We start from the raw sequence: 17,390 nt of genomic DNA, 5'->3' as shown, positions 1-17,390 counted from the left end.
TCAGAAATTGTTTTGAGGCAGCCACGGCGTGTACATTATCCAGACTATTTTCTTACAGTATTTGCGAATGAGCGCTGTTAGTGACTTCCAACGAACTTTAAACATGATTTCGAACCTTTTCCGAATCTCTTCCTCGCTAACATCTCCCGCAAAATAACTAAAAGAAAAAAATTATCGGATATTACATTTTCTCTGTCTAAGCTATAAAAGTGCACCATCAGGTTTGACGTTAGTTCTTTGTTGCCAGCTCTACTCGCAGTACACAGGATCCACATATACCACTGAATGCACCGCAAAATTATATCATTGTACGACATATGGTTCAGCAGATACGACGTCATAATAAAACAATCGTGAAACGTATACAGCTTTCGATGCTGGGAGGACTTTGTGAGAAGGTTTCCAGATCTAGTTCTGTTGAATGATTATGATGTCAGTCTCCACTTGAGAAGCAATACAATCAAGCTGCAGTCACGTGTACATAACGGACACTCTCCGCAAAGGCTAAAATACTGGTACTGAAATAAGCCTGATAAAAAATTTAGTGTGTCACCAGCGACGATTTGAAACCTTGCTATATTTTCTTTTATATTGTGTTCGCTGTCGTGTATATTATGCGAAGAACTTTCGTTCATTTTATGTGCACGGTGTAAGAAAACGTTATGTTTTAAGCATTAATTTACCGATTATTATTATTATTATTATTATTATTATTATTATTATTATTATTATTGTGGCATAATAATGAGTTGCTCAATTTTTCAATTAACAAAATACACATCCGAAACGGTAAATAAAAAAAAACAAAAAAGTATGTAAAAAGTAAAATAATTTAAAACATAAACAAGGGAAATAAGTAACTAGTCTAATAATGAGTATTTGGGTATTTTAATTAGGTTTTGGTTTAAAACAGTCTTGGTTGCAGTTTTAGGTTTTTTTATTTTTCAACGACGCGTTTCGCCTTAATTAGGTATCTTCAGGTTACCTTTTCTAGATGGATGCGAGAGGCACCAAGATATGCATAATGCGTTCCCGTTCACAGGAGCGAGTAGCAGCCAGATGGTGGCTCAGGTTGTCATATCTTGGTGCCTCTCGCATCCATCTAGAAAAGGTAACCTGAAGATACCTAATTAAGGCGAAACGCGTCGTTGAAAGATAAAAAAACCTAACTGCAACAAAGACTGTTTTTAACCAATACTGCTAAGCACTGGTTTTCTGTTATGCCGCATATAGACTGGAGGAATTTCTTTAATTAGGTATGTTGAAAATACTGTGACAGCATATAGTCTACAGCTTATTTTCCAAAACTCGTATATCGGAAACCAGCTTATTACACAGGGATGTATGAAGCTTTAACGCTTTTTTAATTTACATTCTACAAAAAGTTTTCATTCTTCAAAATTAATTACTTATGATGGGGTATTTTGCAAAATTTCAAATTATTACAAAATTTGATTTCACAGTTTCCAAGAACGTTAATTACACATCAAATTTAATGTAAGAAACATTTTTTGAGCATCATCGTTTCAAAGATATTTCCTCCAAATCTAGTATGCAAAATTACCTTTGGGTGTGTGTTTTACTCCTTAAAAGTGTAATTGGGGACGAGCAAAAAGTGTCGCATTATTCCCCCCCCCCCCCCCCCCCCCCCCCCCCCAACACCCCGGCCAAGTTCCGTCACGATCGTTCATTGACATTTGAGAATGTGGCCTTGGGAGTGATCTGTTGCCCAACTGTGTTGACTTATTTCTCTCTTCACTTGTTGCTCTATGTCCACAGTAAAGTTTATGATGCGCCTGGTCGGTGTTTGGAGGTTACATTTGTGTGTGTGTACCCGTTTATGAGGGTGGCAGACTTGGTACTTACGTCGAGCAGCATCAGCGACGGGTTGGTGAGCAGCTCGCACGCGATGTTGGCCCGCTTCTTCTCCCCTCCGGACAGGCCTCTCTTCAGGTAGTCGCCGATAACTGCCAACACACACAACACGGCACACCTGGTATCACGTCAGCGACAGTTACACTACTAAAACCTGTCTGGAATTTACTCCTCCAAATTCTGAAAGTAGCAGGGACAAAAGAAAGGGAGCGAAAGCTTTTCTACAATTTGTACAGGGACTTAAGCTGCAGTAATAAGAACTGAGGGCAATGAAGTCGAAGTAGTCAGTAGTTCAGAAGAGAGTGAGTCGTGATTGTAGCCTATTCCCGATGTTATTCAGTCTGACCGTTGAGCAAGGAATAACTTGGAAAATGGGATAAAAGTTCAGGCAGAAGAAATAAAACCTTAGGTTTTCTGATGATATTGTAAACCTGTTAAGAGATCGCGAAGAATTTGGAAAATCGCCACGCGGGATTAGCCGAGCGGTCCAAGGCGCTGCAGTCGTGGACTGTGCGGCTGATCCCGGCGGAGGTTCGAGTCCTCCCTCGGATATGGGTGTGTGTGTTTGTCCTTAGGATAATTTAGGTTAAGTAGTGTGTAAGCTTAGGGACTGATGACCTTAGAAGTTAAGTCCCCTAAGATTTCACACACATTTGAACAAAGCTAAGTGTGCAGGCTGCTACGTGTAAGCTGTTGCCGAGAACCAGCCCAGAAGGCAAATTTGACCCTCGCCGGGCAGTGGACGGGTGTGGGAAGGCGAGGCGTACGGTAGTCGAGGTGTGTCGGTCGGGCAGTGCCCCCCCGTGGAGTGTCATCGACTCTGGCCAGCAGCTAATAAGCCAAAGAGAGCAAAAGCCGGCAGCACTCCGTCCGCCGGCGGCAGAAGATGCTGCGTCAGCCGCCGGCGGCGGCGGCGGCGGCAAATAAACGACGCGACGCGAAGGGCCGGCAGGAGCGCGCGTGGGCGGCGGCGCGGCCCACGGCTGTTGGCGGGGGACGCGGCCGCGAGGCGACCCGGCACACGGCACAGGCAAGAGGGCGAGGGCGAGGGCGAGGGCATCGCAGGTGAACTGTGAGCTACAGCGCCCACTGACACTTTCCTTCTAGTGCACACGAGCCCGCGGAGTGCTTAAAAACGTTACCTCCACCCAGCTGAAGGATGCTGCACCGAACCGAAGGCAAGTCTATACTATCTGATCAAAAGTATGTCTACACCCCGTGTAATGCATAATTGACCACTTAATATCACGAGAGGCGGACCCGTCGGTGTAGGAGGAACGGACAGCATTGCCTTTTTTTGTCATTAGTCTTCTGACTGGTCAGATGCGGCCCACATTGATTCCACTCCTGCGCCAACCGTTTCATTTCGAAGTAGCACTTGCAACCTACGAGGGGCGTTTGAAAAGTCCGTGCAAAGTCCGAGAGATGGCACCACCGGCGCGTTTTCAAGGTGATTTTTAGTTAGTAGGCGTATCAAGGTGACTTTTAGTTAGTAGCATCTTTGGAAAGAACGCACACCAAGTTTCAGCCATATTGGTATATTTCTTTGTGTTGTGCATTCGTGTGAATCAAGGAAGTCGAGTGATTGTCAAAAAATGGACGAAAAAGAATTTCGTGTGGTGATTAAACATTACTTTACGAAAGGCAAAACGCCTCAGGAGACTAAAGAGAAGCTTGATAAACATAACGGTGACTCTGCACCTTCGGTTAGAACAGTTTATAAGTGGTTTCAAAATTTTCGGAGTGGTCATATGGGCACAAGTGATGCTGAACGTTCTGGACGCCCTGTGGAGGTTACAACTCCAGAAATCATTGATAAAATCCAGGATATGGTGATGGATGACAGAAGGGTTAAGGTGTGTGAGATTGCTAGTGCTGTGGACATCTCGAATGAACGGCTACATAATATTTTGTATAAACATTTGGACATGAGAAAGCTATCCGCAAGATGGGTTCCGCGATTGCTCAGGCTTGACCAAAAACGGAATCGTGTGACGTGTTGCAAGGATGGTTTGCAGCTGTTCAGGAAGAATCCGCAGGACTTTCAGCGTCGTTTCGTCACTGGGGGTGAAACATGGATACATTACTATACTCCTGAGACCAAGGATCAATCTAAACAATGAGTTACCAAGGGAGAATCTGCACCAAAAAAGGCGAAGACCATTCCTTTGGCGGGAAAGGTTATGGCGACTGTCTTTTGGGATTCGCAAGGGATAATCCTCATCGACTATCTGGAAAAGGGTAAAACTATTACAGGTGCATATTATTTATCATTATTGGACTGTTTGAAAACCGAGCTGCAAGAATAACTTCAGCGATTGGACCACAAAAAAACTGTTTTTCCAGCACGACAATGCACCAGCACACCCCTCAGCAGTTATGTTCGCAAAATTATTGGAAATAGGATTCCAACTCGTTTTACATCCCCCCCCCACCTGTTCTCCAGACTTGGCTCCCTCGGACTACTATTTGTTCCCCATTTTGAAGAAATGGCTGGCGGGACAAAGATTTTATTCAAACGAGGAGGTGATTGCAGCAACTAATAGCTATTTTGCAGACTTGGACAATTCCTATTATTCGGAAGGGTCAACAAATTAGAACAGCGTTGGACAAACTGTATAAGTATTATTTAGACTATGTCTAAGAATAAAGAAGGTTTACCCCAAACACGTAAGTAGTTTTTATTTTTGCACGGACTTTCCAAATGCCCCTCGTATGTTCTTAATTAGTTGATGGGTTGAGTCCAGTCTCTATTTTCCTCTCCGGCTTTTACCCTCTATAGTTATTCCGTGGTGTCTTAACAGATGTCCTACCATCTTGTCACTGTTACTCATATATACCTTTCCTCGCCGATTCTGCGGAGAACCTCCACATTCCTTACCTTATCAGTCCACCTAATTTTCAACATTCTTCTGTTACACCACATCTGAAATGCTTCGATTCTCTTCTCTGGTTTTCCTACAGTCCATTATTGCGTATTTTTTTCAGTTACTTCTTTTACTATAGTTCAACAGTTTTTCCTATGTCTGGTCCAAGCCTCATTGAGCTTCACTATGTGATCAAAAGTATCCGGACACATGGGTGAAAATGACTTGCACTTTCGTGGCGCCCTCCATCGGTAATGCTGGAATTCAGTATGGTGTTGGCCCACCCTTAGCCTTGGTGAAAGCTTCTAAACTCGCAGGCGTAAGTTCAATCAGGTACTGGAAGGTTTCTTGGGTAATGGCAGCCCATTCTTCACGGAGTGCTGCGCTGAGGGGAGGTATCGATATCGGTCGGTGAGACCTGGCACGAAGTCGGCGTTTCAAAACATCCCAGAGGTGTTCTATAGGATTCAGGTAAGGACTCTGTGCAGGCCAGTCCATTACAGGAATGTTATTGTCGTGTAACCACTCCGCCACAGGCCGCGCATTATGAACAGGTGCTCGATCGTGTTGAAAGATGAAATCGCCACCCCGAATTGCTCTTCAACAGTGAGAAGCAAGAAGGTGCTTCAATCATCAATGTAGACCTGTCCTGTGATAATTCCACGCAAAACAACAAGGAGTGCAAGCCCCCCCCTCCATGAAAAACGCGCCCACATCATGACACCATCGGCTCCGAATTTTACTGTTGGCATCGCATACGCTGGCAGATGGTCACCGGGCATTCGTCATACCCACACCCTGCCATCGGATCGCCACATTGTGTACTGTGATTCGTCACTCCACACAACGTTTTTCCACTGTTCAGTCGTCCCATGTTTACTCTCCTTACACCAAGCGAGGCGTCGTTTGGCGTTCACCGGCGTGATGTGTGGCTTATGAGCAGACGCTCGACCATGAATCCAAGTTCTCACACTTTCCGCCTAATTGTCCTAGTACTTGCAGTGGATCCTGATGCAGTTTGGAATTCCTGTGTGATGGTCTGGATGGATGTCTGCCTATTACACATTACGACCCACTTCAACTATCGGTGGTCTGTGAGTCAACAGACGAGGTCGGCCTGTACGCTTTAGTGCTGTACGTGTCCTTTCACGTTTCCACTTCACTATCACATCGGAAACGGTGGACCTAGGGATATTTAGGAGTGTGGAAACCTCGCGTACAGACGTATGACACAAATGACACCCAATCACGTGGGCAAGTTCCAAGTCCGTGAGTCCCGCGGAGCTCCCCATTCTGCTCTCTCACGATATCTAATGACTACTGAGGTCGCTGATTTGGAATACCTGACAGTAGATGGCAGCACAATGCAATTAATATGAAAAACTTATGTTTTTGGGGGTATCCGGATACTTTTAATCACATAGTGTTTGTTATTTGGTAGACACACATCATGCGATAGTTATGTCAAGTTGTATGCACCAGTTTATTTAGTAATCAACATCTTGAAGGCAGTCCTTAGCTCTCATTAAATGTGAAAGCAGAGCAATAAAGTAATAGCTTTTTAGGATTAAGAACATCAAAAAATAATATATGGACTGTTTCTTCGAAAGGCTTTGAGAATCTTTTTTAGAGGTGAAAAGCTCAAATCTTTTTGAACATTAGATTTTTCTTAATAACTAAAAATTCATGTTAGGTTCTAAGTCTCACTGGAAGACAAAAGTTGACCTTTGAGCTGAAAATCATCTTTAAAGCAGTACACACTGCTATTTCACCACTACAGCTGACGACTTTCAATTGATCTTGCCCACTTTCAGAGGACTGAACCTCCTTTACGAAAGCCCAACAGGATGAACGGCTGTATGGTGAGGTGCCTGGCGCTTTAAACTGCATCACAATTCAATCCGCTCCCGAGCCCCATAAAAGACCCCGCTACCACCCCTTGTTAGGAGTAAGGTATGTGATACTTGTGAGAGAAGTAAAAAAAAACGTTTGCCTTGTACTGTGCAGACAGCGTCGTCCGCAGTAAGCGTTTAACGGAGGCGGGGTCAGAGGAGTGGCGAGTGCAGATTTGCGGTGTTAGCAGCGCCCGTCCACAGTTTTACGACTCGGCCGCAGACCGCGGGCGCGTCTCCAGCCGTTCCTTTTTGGCGCTGCTAGTCCCCTGAGCCGAATGCACAAGTGTGCAGGGGCAGGCAGGCAACCGGCAGAGCAGCTATGACGTGCGGGCAACGTTTACAGGCGCTGCCGTCGAGTCGGCTGAGACCCTCTGTCACTAGCGCCAACCCCTCTAATATTTACTGTACACTGTTGTTACTGCCTACTGCCTATTGCAGACATGACCTTCAGGAAAGGGAATGGGGCCCAGCAAATTGCCGTGGACGGCGAGTGTTCACTAGAGACGTAACTCAGGTGAAGAGTGCCGCACGGAAGTGAGACATACGCAATTTCCCTCCTCGAACATGAACAATCTGTAGGATAGGGCAGACAGATATCTGAGACTGTGTGTCATATCCACAACACGTTCCATTTGTAACTGAACACTTTGTAATGACCAAAGAACAGAAACCTATCGAGTAAATACGCAGAGTGGAGAAAAGTTGACAACGCCATAGTAGGCTTGGGGACAACGAAGCATGCAACGTTTTCTAAACAATCGTTGGTCGGAAATGCGATGTGCAGCTACAATCATAAAAACGACAATCAGAGACGAGCACATAGAGGTGTGTGCATTTAAGGCAGTGGATACAGTTACCTGGGCTTAAAAAACGCAATTTTCAAATTTGTTCAAAAAAATTTCATCGTTCCTTCAGCTTTAGTTACGTCAACAACACAAAATCTTCATTAGTTGCCGGGTTATGGGGGAATATATGTATGTTGGTGCGCATGTAACAACGAAAATTCCACGCCCACTTCATCCATTAGCTCCTAACTTACTTTTATGTCAGTTTTACTTCGACATGTATTTCTCATATTTTTGTGTCGCAGGATGGTACTGCAAATTTTTCATACTTGTTAGGCATAGTTCAGAGCTTCAATTATTCGTAGGAGAACTGTTTGATGCCTGAATTTTTGTGTGTTACTAAATGTGGTGACTGCTTTCTATAGCTGTTTTAGCATGATTTCAGAGGCGATTCTTTTGTATTTGGAAATAAGATAGCTCGAAGCATCGTACAGAACGGAGAAGGTATGCCTTCATGGATACAAACGTAGTAATTTTCTGGGAATGCTGATATTCATAACCACACACTAAAGTCTTCAATGAAGGGCCTACAGCAAATACTGTTGTGTGATTTGTAATAGACATTTAATTTTAAAGAAATAAAGAAGTGTGTAGGTAGATTCAATCGAAACACTAATTAGTCTTTCTGTTCAAAACTCAGCGTTTTTGGAAGAATAATTGTGCAAATACAGATTCGCGATGCAGCGATTACTTTTAATGATGGAATGGATGTCAGATTAAAAATTGAGACACTTAAAATGCTCGAGGAGGAAAATGTTGATGAAAAGTTTAAATACTGTAGACATGGTGAAAATGAAGAGTTCCAAAACAGTGAAGGATGATCCACCCAGGAGACAAAGAAAACAGAAAGTAAGCTGAAATTACAAAATGAAGCAAGGAAAGAAGAAGAGCAAGGAGTATACTACTTCCCTGGACGGAAGTCGTCCTAAAGTTCTTTAAACATCCAACCTGCTTATCTCAGAGCAGAGACAATAAGTTGATAAATATGCAACAATTAGATAATAAAGAAACAACAAACAAGCTAACGCAAGTGTCTACATTTCCTGAATTCGTCTTACCGTTTACATTACATTACATTCGGAGTTTAAAATGACCTCCTTGTGCGTCAATGCACTTTTGCGCGAGCCCAAACATGTTAATATACACTTTGCGCAACTCCGCTGCATCAGTTCTCAAAACTTCATTACGAATTCGGTTATTTGCATAAACTTCCCCCTTTATACTGCCCCCCCCCCCCCCCCAGATAAAAGTCACGACTGGTTAGTTCCGTCGAATGCGGCAGCCAGTTCTTTGCTTAAAGTCCTTTCTTCTGTTGATCTTTCATGAATTCCTAAGAGTGACACGAATGGGGTGTGAAAGGTCGCCCCATTCTGTTGAAAGATAGCGTACGTACATTCATCGGGGTCAACTGCGCCTAAAATTCCCCAGATTCCCAAATGCACGGCAGTTTTTACTAAGAGAAAAAAAAAACAAGAAAAAAGCAGGCCCAAAATCCGACCCGCTGACACGGCACACCACGCTCCAATTTTTTCACCTTGAAGAGGTTCCTTATTTATCGTATAGGGATTGTTTGTTGACCAGTATCTGGTGTTCTTGGCGTTCACGTGTCCTGTTACATGGAACCAGGCTTCATCACTCGTGAAATACAGCAGCGGATCCAACGTTACACTTTCAATTGTTTGACGTAGTCACGTAGAGTAATTCACACGTTTTGCCTATTTTCCTCCACCAGTTCTTTGTCACATATCATTTTGTGGGGGTTCACCCCTAACGTGTTGCGATAATTTACGTGCCAACTTCTTTGGACTCTGGGTCATTCGTGTTTTAATATCTAAGATCACAGCAGATGCAAGAATGTACCGGTCTATATCTTTTTTTTTACGTTTGCAAGTAATCCTGTAGTACGCCACTTTGTCAACAGATCCTGTATACTGTTCTTTGCTGGTGTGGAAACGACAGGAAATATCTTTGCAAAAAATTTCCCCCGTTTCCTTGAATGAACCGGTACACACGTACGCCTCCACTATTGCGATCCTTTCTTGAAGAAGATACATCTCGCTAAGATATTTATTTCGCACGTCTTAACCAAGTCGCTGCGGCTTTGGTATTGACAATACAAAACGTAGTCGCAACAGCTTCGAAACAATAGTTGACAATTTGGGGGGGGGGGGCGCGACAATGAGCAGTGTAGTACTCGGGGGCCGGGTTTTTTTTTTTTGCACAAACCTGTATATTTATGTATTTACCTGTCATGAATCATAATAAATTTTCTTCGGGTGTATTACAGTTGTAGGTACCTGAATGAAGTGCCCCGAAAGCCAGTAAAGCTTTAAAAAACCTAACGAAGGGATGGATAAGGTGGCAGGTCTAGTCTTATGTTAGGTTCATATGTTCGGTCAGAATGGAATGGACGGAATGGAGCGTGACACAGTTTAAGCGCGAGCTCATGCAGAGAGCACCGGTCACGCCCGGTCTGGCTTGTATTACCCAGGCAGCCGTCGGAGACCGCGGCGTGTCCTGTTGCTGGCTGCCAGCCGTTACGGCGTGTCTTTTACGACCGCCTCGCAACCGTCACACCCTCCCCCTCCTACACGGCAGCCCCGCCACAAACACGGGCCACACCCTTAGCTGCTCCAGGGACTTCACCTATTCCCGACCAGCCTTTGTTTCTATTTTCTCCCCAAAACACAGTCGTTTTGTGCTGTTACTGCTCGCGATGTTGTAATATCCGCACTTCATGTCTTTCGCAATTTTCGCTTGTTCAAAAATTATGTATAATCCTTCGTACTTTGTTAATACACTGCCGGAAAAAATGTAATACTCTCAACGAGAAGCCCATTTTGCTGATAAGTGCGGTGACATTTAGTTCGTCATTCTGGAATACGGCGATAAATTCAGACCAACTCAAGCACAAATCACAGCACACTGTGTCCAAAAGGGCGCACCAATACAGAGTAGCCCCGCTCTGGTGGCAATGCAGACAGAACGTACTCTCATCACGGAAGATAACAGACCGCCATTCCAATCTCCAGTCACCTCTAACGACATCAGAGCAGTACTGTTTGGTGGTGTCGCAGTAGCCTGGCCAGAGTCATACGTAATCTTAATCATGCCGCAAGCAGACGGTTCCCAATGGGTCCTGATGATACAGCAGGTGCAACATACACTCAAGCTCATAAATTAAGGATAATGCTGATACAAGGTGAAACAACACACTGGTGGGCGGTTTGCGGGTTTAAATCACCTCGGGGTATGACCATGCGATGCATTTGACCTGCGGTCGTCGCACGGTGGCGCTGGCAGCAGTCCACATACGCAGAGGTGTGTTGGTGCATGTCAGTATGGTGCGGCGAGTAAGTGTGAAGACGTTTTCAGACGTGCTAATGGTGACTGTGTGTTGAAAATGGCTCAAAGAACACAGACTGATGACGTTATGGGGGGTAGAATACTAGGGCGACTGGAGGCTGGTCAAACACAGCAGGTCGTAGCACGGTGCCACAAAGTGTGATCTCACGATTATGGCAACGATTCCAGCAGACAGGAAACGTGTCCAGGCGCTACAGTACGGGACGTCCACAGCGTACACCACAAGAAGATCGATATCTCACCATCAGTGCCCGCAGACGGCCAAGGAGTACTGCAGGTAGCCTTGCTCGGGACCTTACTGCAGTCACTGGAACAGTTGTCCCCAGTCACACAGTCTACAGACGACTGAACATACAAGGTTTATTCGCCCGGAGAACTGCAAGGTGCATTCCACTGACCCCTAGTCACAGGAGAGCCCGTAAAACCTGGTGTCAAGAATACAGAACCTGGGACTGTTCCAATGACTATGTAATGTTCACGGTTGAGTCCAGGTATAGTCTGAACAATGATTCTCGCCGGATTTTCATCTAGCGTGAACCAGGAAGCAGATACCAACCCCTTAATGTCCTTGAAAGGGACCTGTATGGAGGCCGTGGTTTGATGATGTGGAATGGGATTATGATTGGTGCACGTACATGCCTGCATGTCTTTGACAAGGGAACTGTAACAGGTCAGGTGTATCGGGACGTCTCAGGCGTATCGGGACGTCATTTTGCACCAGTATGTCCGCCTTTTTAGGGGTACAGTGGGTCCCACCTTCCTCCTGATGGATGATAACGCACGGCCCCACCAAGCTTCCATCGTGGAGAAGGATCTTGAAACAGAAGATACCAGGCGAATGGAGTGGCCTGCCTGTTCTCCAGACCTAAACCCCATCGAGAACGTCTGGAATGCTCTCGGTCGACGTATCGGTGCACGCCTTCAAACCCCTACGACACTTCAGGAGCCCCGACAGGCGCTGGTGCAAGAATGGGAGGCTATACCCCAGCAGCTGCTCGACCACCTGATCCAGAGTATGTCAACCCGCTGTGCGGCCTGTGTACATGTGCATGGTGATCATATCCCATATTTATGTCGGGGTACATGCGCAGGAAACAGTGGCGTTTTGTAGCACGTGTGTTTCGGGACGGTTTTCTCAACTTATCACCAATACCGTGGACTTCCAGATCTGTGTCGCGTGTGTTCCCTATGTGCCTATGCTATTAGCGCCACTTTTGTGTAGTGCCACGTTGTGTGGCACCACATTCTGCAATTATTCTTAATTTATGAGCATGAGTGTATATATAACACTGCACCCCGTTGTATGTAAACATTATACACATGTGCCACTGAACACAGTCCTTAAGGGTGGTGTTCTTTCCAGCATTGCCACATTTTCTACAAATGTATTAAAACTGTGAAATATTGTATAGTTTAGTGGTCGACGGTAGTTTCCAAATGGTTGTAGCACGGAAACGGTTGGTTTCCGGACATGGGATCCTATTCAAAATATTATGTACTCACTAAGACTGTTGATATTTTTAAAAATGTTATCGGTCCTCGATGCAGTACCGACGTACCGGCCTATAAAAATATCGGTTGCACATTTTAAATATACTGCCGGCTTTAGAGCTGTATATTTAAGTACTGATTCATTATTAGATATTTCTCACATCAGCAAGCTGTCAGCCTGCTTGACCCCCTTGGAGAAAGAACTGAAAGGAAAACTATGCTTGTTCACGCTTGGCGATAAACACTTTGCAAACTGCATGTAAGTGACACAATAAAACATCTCCGATGAGTCCATCGTTCGGTTTCGACACACAACGGAGTTGGCCGGAACCGACTTCCCTGTTTCGTTACTGCAAACACCAGCGACCTAGCAATTGTAGTGTCAAAATGTCCTAAAGTTAAAAGCTGCAATTTCTGCTGGTAGCACCGAGGGCCGATTTCGTCAGCATTTACTCTCACACGTCTCCGCCCACCTAGTGACTAGTCTTGTCATTTAGTTTTCCGTTTCATTTTCTGCAACTTTTTTTTTTTTTAAGAACGCTTATGTGAAGAAATAGCACCCTAGTTGCGTGAAAAATGTTTATTAACGCAACAGGTATGCTATTTCTTCACATCGGAAATCATCTTATTCCACTGACAGTCACCCGCCAGGGCAACTGAACTACTACTTTGTGCACTTATACTTGCTTCACAGTATCAAAGGGAGAGACTAGGCATGATGAAAGCTCAAGAAATAGTAAGAGTCCTTCACACAGTGCAAGTAAAATTATGGTCCACCACAACATCAAAGGGACAACTTTAAAAATTTAGCGAAAATAACGAAAGAATTAATATAAAATAAAAATATCGGCAATCGATATTGCCATTTCGATATTGGTATATAGGTGAAGAAATACGATCCCCCCCCCCCCCCCCCCACACACACACACCACCACCACCACCACCACCACCACCACCACCACCACCACCACATTGATATTTTGTCAACAGCCCTAGCAACTAGTACTCATCTCCCTTCCTCTGCAAGTCCTCCAAGTTTATAACGGGAATTTCCGAACACCCATTATGTATTGATTCCGTAACAAAGTGAATTATCACACACTGCTCAAAATCCAGTCAATGGCAGTATGGCTGTATGGCTTTCAGGAAGGAGACGGCAGGGGGGGGGGGGGGGCTCTAGTCAAACTAGATTCAAGTGCGATGACGAACAAATATAAACAACATTCAGCAGACAGTCAGATTCAAGGGCATATGTGAAGCAACTGACCTACATTATGTCCCCTGTAACCGCAGTTGTTCACAACTTCGCCTGATAACGTGTGTGGGATTATAGTAAACATCACAATGAACAAATACCGTGTATCCTTATCAATTCAGTGTGTTATTTCATTTGATGGTGGGATTGTATAGCTTCAGGTTAATAATAATAATGATAATGATGATGATGATGATGATGATGATGATCGGTTTGTAGGGCGCTGAACTGCGCGGCCATCAGCGCCCGTACAAAGTCCCAATTTTTACAGTCCAATCTAACAACTGTCACGAATGATGATGAAATGATGCGGACAACACAAACACCCAATCCCAGGGCAGTGAAAATCCCCAACCAGGAAGGGAATCTAACCCACAACCGCGTGATCCAGAGGCAGCAACATAGCCAATAGCCCACAAGCTGCGGCAGGTTAAGAACGACTACTTAATTTCACCATGTAATATTGAATGTTGGAGTACGTCCTGAACGTTGGACTGACTTTGTTGGCAGTAAACCAGATGCCTCGCCCACATCTCAGGGATACTCACTGGTGTCCTGGCAGCTGGTGAGGTCGAGCACCTCGAGGATGTGATCCACGTAGAGCATCTTCTGCGCGTCCGTCAGGCTGTCCGGCAGTCGCAGCCGCGCCGTGAACTGAAACAAACACCCGACGATGAAAACCTGCTGCAGAAACCACTCGCACCGATGCAGATAGTATTAGGGACTGCACATCGCTTTAGTATTAAGTGATTTACGGAAATTCTTCGAATTCAACGAGTCGTGCAGTCGATTGCTAAAGTGTAAAAGCTACTGATGTGCTGTCCCATGTCCTGGAAATTTCAGAGACAATAGCTGTTGGCCGGGGCAGTTTGAGGACGGATTCAGTACCGGAAATAGCCCTCATTACTTTCAATGTATCAGTTGTGCAAGGAAACGATGGCACTAATTCGTGGAGAGCACAAACCAGTCCATACTTGTACGACGAAATTTTTCAAGATAAAGAAGAATTGGCGTAGTGAAGTATTAGAGTAGCCGCTAGTACAAACCTGCGACGTCTGTTTTTATCGTCAGCAAAGAATTTAATGTGAAAGCTTCAAAACTAGTGTTATTTCGTCGAGAAAGGAAAAATAAATGTCATCCCCAGAAGGCCGCATGTAAATACATTCCATCGTACATCATCAACAATCCTCACCAATATTTGGTGAAATAACGCGTTACGCGTGGTTTACCGCCAAACTGTGTAACGAGAGGGAACCTTTTATGAATGTAAACCATGTTTGTTTTCAGAATGAGATTTTCACTCTGCAGCGGAGTGTGCGCTGATATGAAACTTCCGTGCAGATTAAAACTGTGTGCCGGACCGAGACTCGAACTCGGGACCCTTTGCCTTTCGCGGGCAGGTGCTCTACCACTGAGCTACCCAAGCACGACTCGTCCTCACAGCTTTACTTCTGCCAGTATCTCGTCTCCTACCTTCCAAACTTTACAGAAGCTCTCCTGCCAACCTTACAGAACTAGCACTCCTGAAAGAAAGGAGGCAAAGGTCCCGAGTTCGAGTCTCGGTCCGGCACACAGTTTTAATCTGCCAGGAAGTTTCTTGTTTGTTTTCGATTAGAAACTTTGAAAAAGCCATGTAATTGTAAAAATGCGGCATCTGCAGCGATGAATATCACCCAATCATGTGTATATTGTCAAATGTAAAATTATAATAGTATCTAATTTTACATACGAAGCCCTCATGTACGTCTCACAATCCCTTCCTGGAAGTTCATTCACAATCTTAAATTTTCCTTCGCCCTTCCTTTTTTATCATGTTATGAAAATATTAATGAATACAAAATACTGAACATAATCTCTGTTTATTTGCAGTGTTAAGTAACGTAAGAACTGAAAATAATAAAGTTTCCACTCAGGGACTAGAACCAACGACTCGCGGATTACCGTTCGGTACCCCTTCCATTGCGGCCAACGGCCTTGCTGCAGTGGTAACAGCGGTTCCCGTCAGATCACCGAAGTTAAGCGCTGTCGGGCTGAGCTAGCACTTGGATGGGTGACCATCCGGTCTGCCGAGCGCTGTTGGCAAGCGGGGTGCACTCAGCCCTTGTGAGGCAAATTGAGGAGCTGCTTAACTGAGAAGTAGCGGCTCCGGTCTCGGAAACTCTCATACTGCCGGGAGAGCGGTGTGCTGACGACACGCCCCTCCATATCCGCATCCGGTGACGCGTGTGGTCTGAGGATGACACGGCGGCCAAGTTTACTCCTTCCATTGCGCCAATCGATGCCTAGAAAGTGCGCGGATATAAATGGCTAATGGATCGCCCAACCTGCGCCAAAAATGCTATTTTTAACTTTTTAAGTCTTAGCCATCTAGAGCTCCCACTACTCTCTTCTTCATTTCTGGCCAAGAACAGCATATAACAAAGTTCGATGAAACGCGGATGACTAAAAGGCGATGTCCCGTTGTGAGTCCTGGGGACAGAGCGGTCTTTGCTCTTTCTGGCGGAGAGAGGTGCTGGGGCTCCAGGAGGTGCTGGGGTGGGGCGACTTGGCTGTGAGCCGAGCAGAGTCTTGTTGACAAGGGACGTGTGCAAGCGTCAATCGCCGTCAACAGTGAGACAGGTCCGTGTCGTGTCGGTCGGAGTACAGTCTTTCCATGTTGGAACGTGTGGCACGCTGGCGTTGTGTGGGCAGTTCCGGCTTGTTGGACAAGGAACCTTACTGCGAGACTCGCAAGTAAATGTGTTTAGCGTACGCCTACGGGGGAGTGCTTCGATCGGGTACTATCAGCCGGTATCTGCTAATTCTTCCCTCGCCTGCCTAGAGTAACGGAACTGTTGTTAGATGTAATGCCGTTATTTATCACGTGACATGCCTCTGTGAATGTAAATTTGGGCCGACCGCTGTGGCCGAGCGGCTCTAGGCACTTCAGTCTGGAACCGCGGGACCGCTACGGTCGCAGGTTCGAATCCTGCCTCGGACGTGGATGTGTGTGATGTCCTTAGGTTAGTTAGGTTTAAGTAGTTCTAAGTTCTAGGGGACTGATGACCTCAGAAGTTAAGTCCCATAGTGCTCAGAGCTATTTGAACCATTGGTAAATTTGGTTGCGTGTTAAGAGGTGCTAAAATTTTTTATCAGTTTCCAGTGACCAGTGCGGACTGATCGATTTATTACACGTTGTTATTAACCCAAGAAGGCTAAAGGGAGGAAAATGTTTCACTGTCAGTACCCTATCGTAAAGACAATCATATTTTATGGTTTATCCACTAGCTAATTACAATTACACTGTCTCCCGTGCTATATATATCACATACAAAGTAAGTACTAAATGTCCTGTTTTACATACTACATCTACATGGAAACTCTGCAAATCACATTTAAGTGCCTGGCAGAGGGTTCATCAAACCACCTTCACAATTCTCTGTTATTCCAATCTCGTACAGCGCGCGGAAAGAACGAACACATATATCTTTCCGTACGAAATCTGGTTTCCCTTATTTTATCTTGGTGATCGTTTCTCCCTCTTTGCTTACCCTTCCCCACAACATTTTCTGTGTGTTCCTTGCAATTTAAACTGTTCGTAATTTTAATTCCTAGGTATTTAGTTGAATTTACGGCTTTTAGATTAGACTGATTTATCGTGTAACCGAAGTTTAGCGAATTCCTTTTAGTACTCATGTGGATGACCTCACACTTTTCGTTATTTAGGGTCAATTGCCACTTTTCGCACCATTCCCATATTTCTTCTAAATCGTTTTGCAGTTTGTTTTGATCTTCTTATGACTTTATTAATCGATAA

At 44.9% G+C, this 17,390-nt stretch overlaps 1 protein-coding gene and 1 pseudogene across 1 annotated transcript in view; one reads left to right on the top strand and one right to left on the bottom strand.

The window, feature by feature from the left end:
- Positions 1-17,390, bottom strand: part of LOC126159383 (uncharacterized) — a 100,217-nt gene that overhangs the window by 66,994 nt on the left and 15,833 nt on the right. Inside the window, exons 3-4 of the mRNA XM_049916511.1 lie at positions 14,143-14,248; positions 1,867-1,967 (exon numbers count right to left, since the gene is read on the bottom strand). Of these exons, the coding sequence (XP_049772468.1) occupies positions 1,867-1,967; positions 14,143-14,248 (207 nt within the window). The remainder of the gene's footprint in view (positions 1-1,866; positions 1,968-14,142; positions 14,249-17,390) is intronic.
- Positions 15,559-15,676, top strand: LOC126163625 (5S ribosomal RNA; annotated as a pseudogene).

The sequence above is a fragment of the Schistocerca cancellata genome, chromosome 2, assembly GCF_023864275.1.
Source record: "Schistocerca cancellata isolate TAMUIC-IGC-003103 chromosome 2, iqSchCanc2.1, whole genome shotgun sequence".
Taxonomy (NCBI): Eukaryota; Metazoa; Arthropoda; class Insecta; order Orthoptera; family Acrididae; genus Schistocerca; species Schistocerca cancellata.
This window is presented reverse-complemented; position numbering and strand designations above follow the sequence as displayed.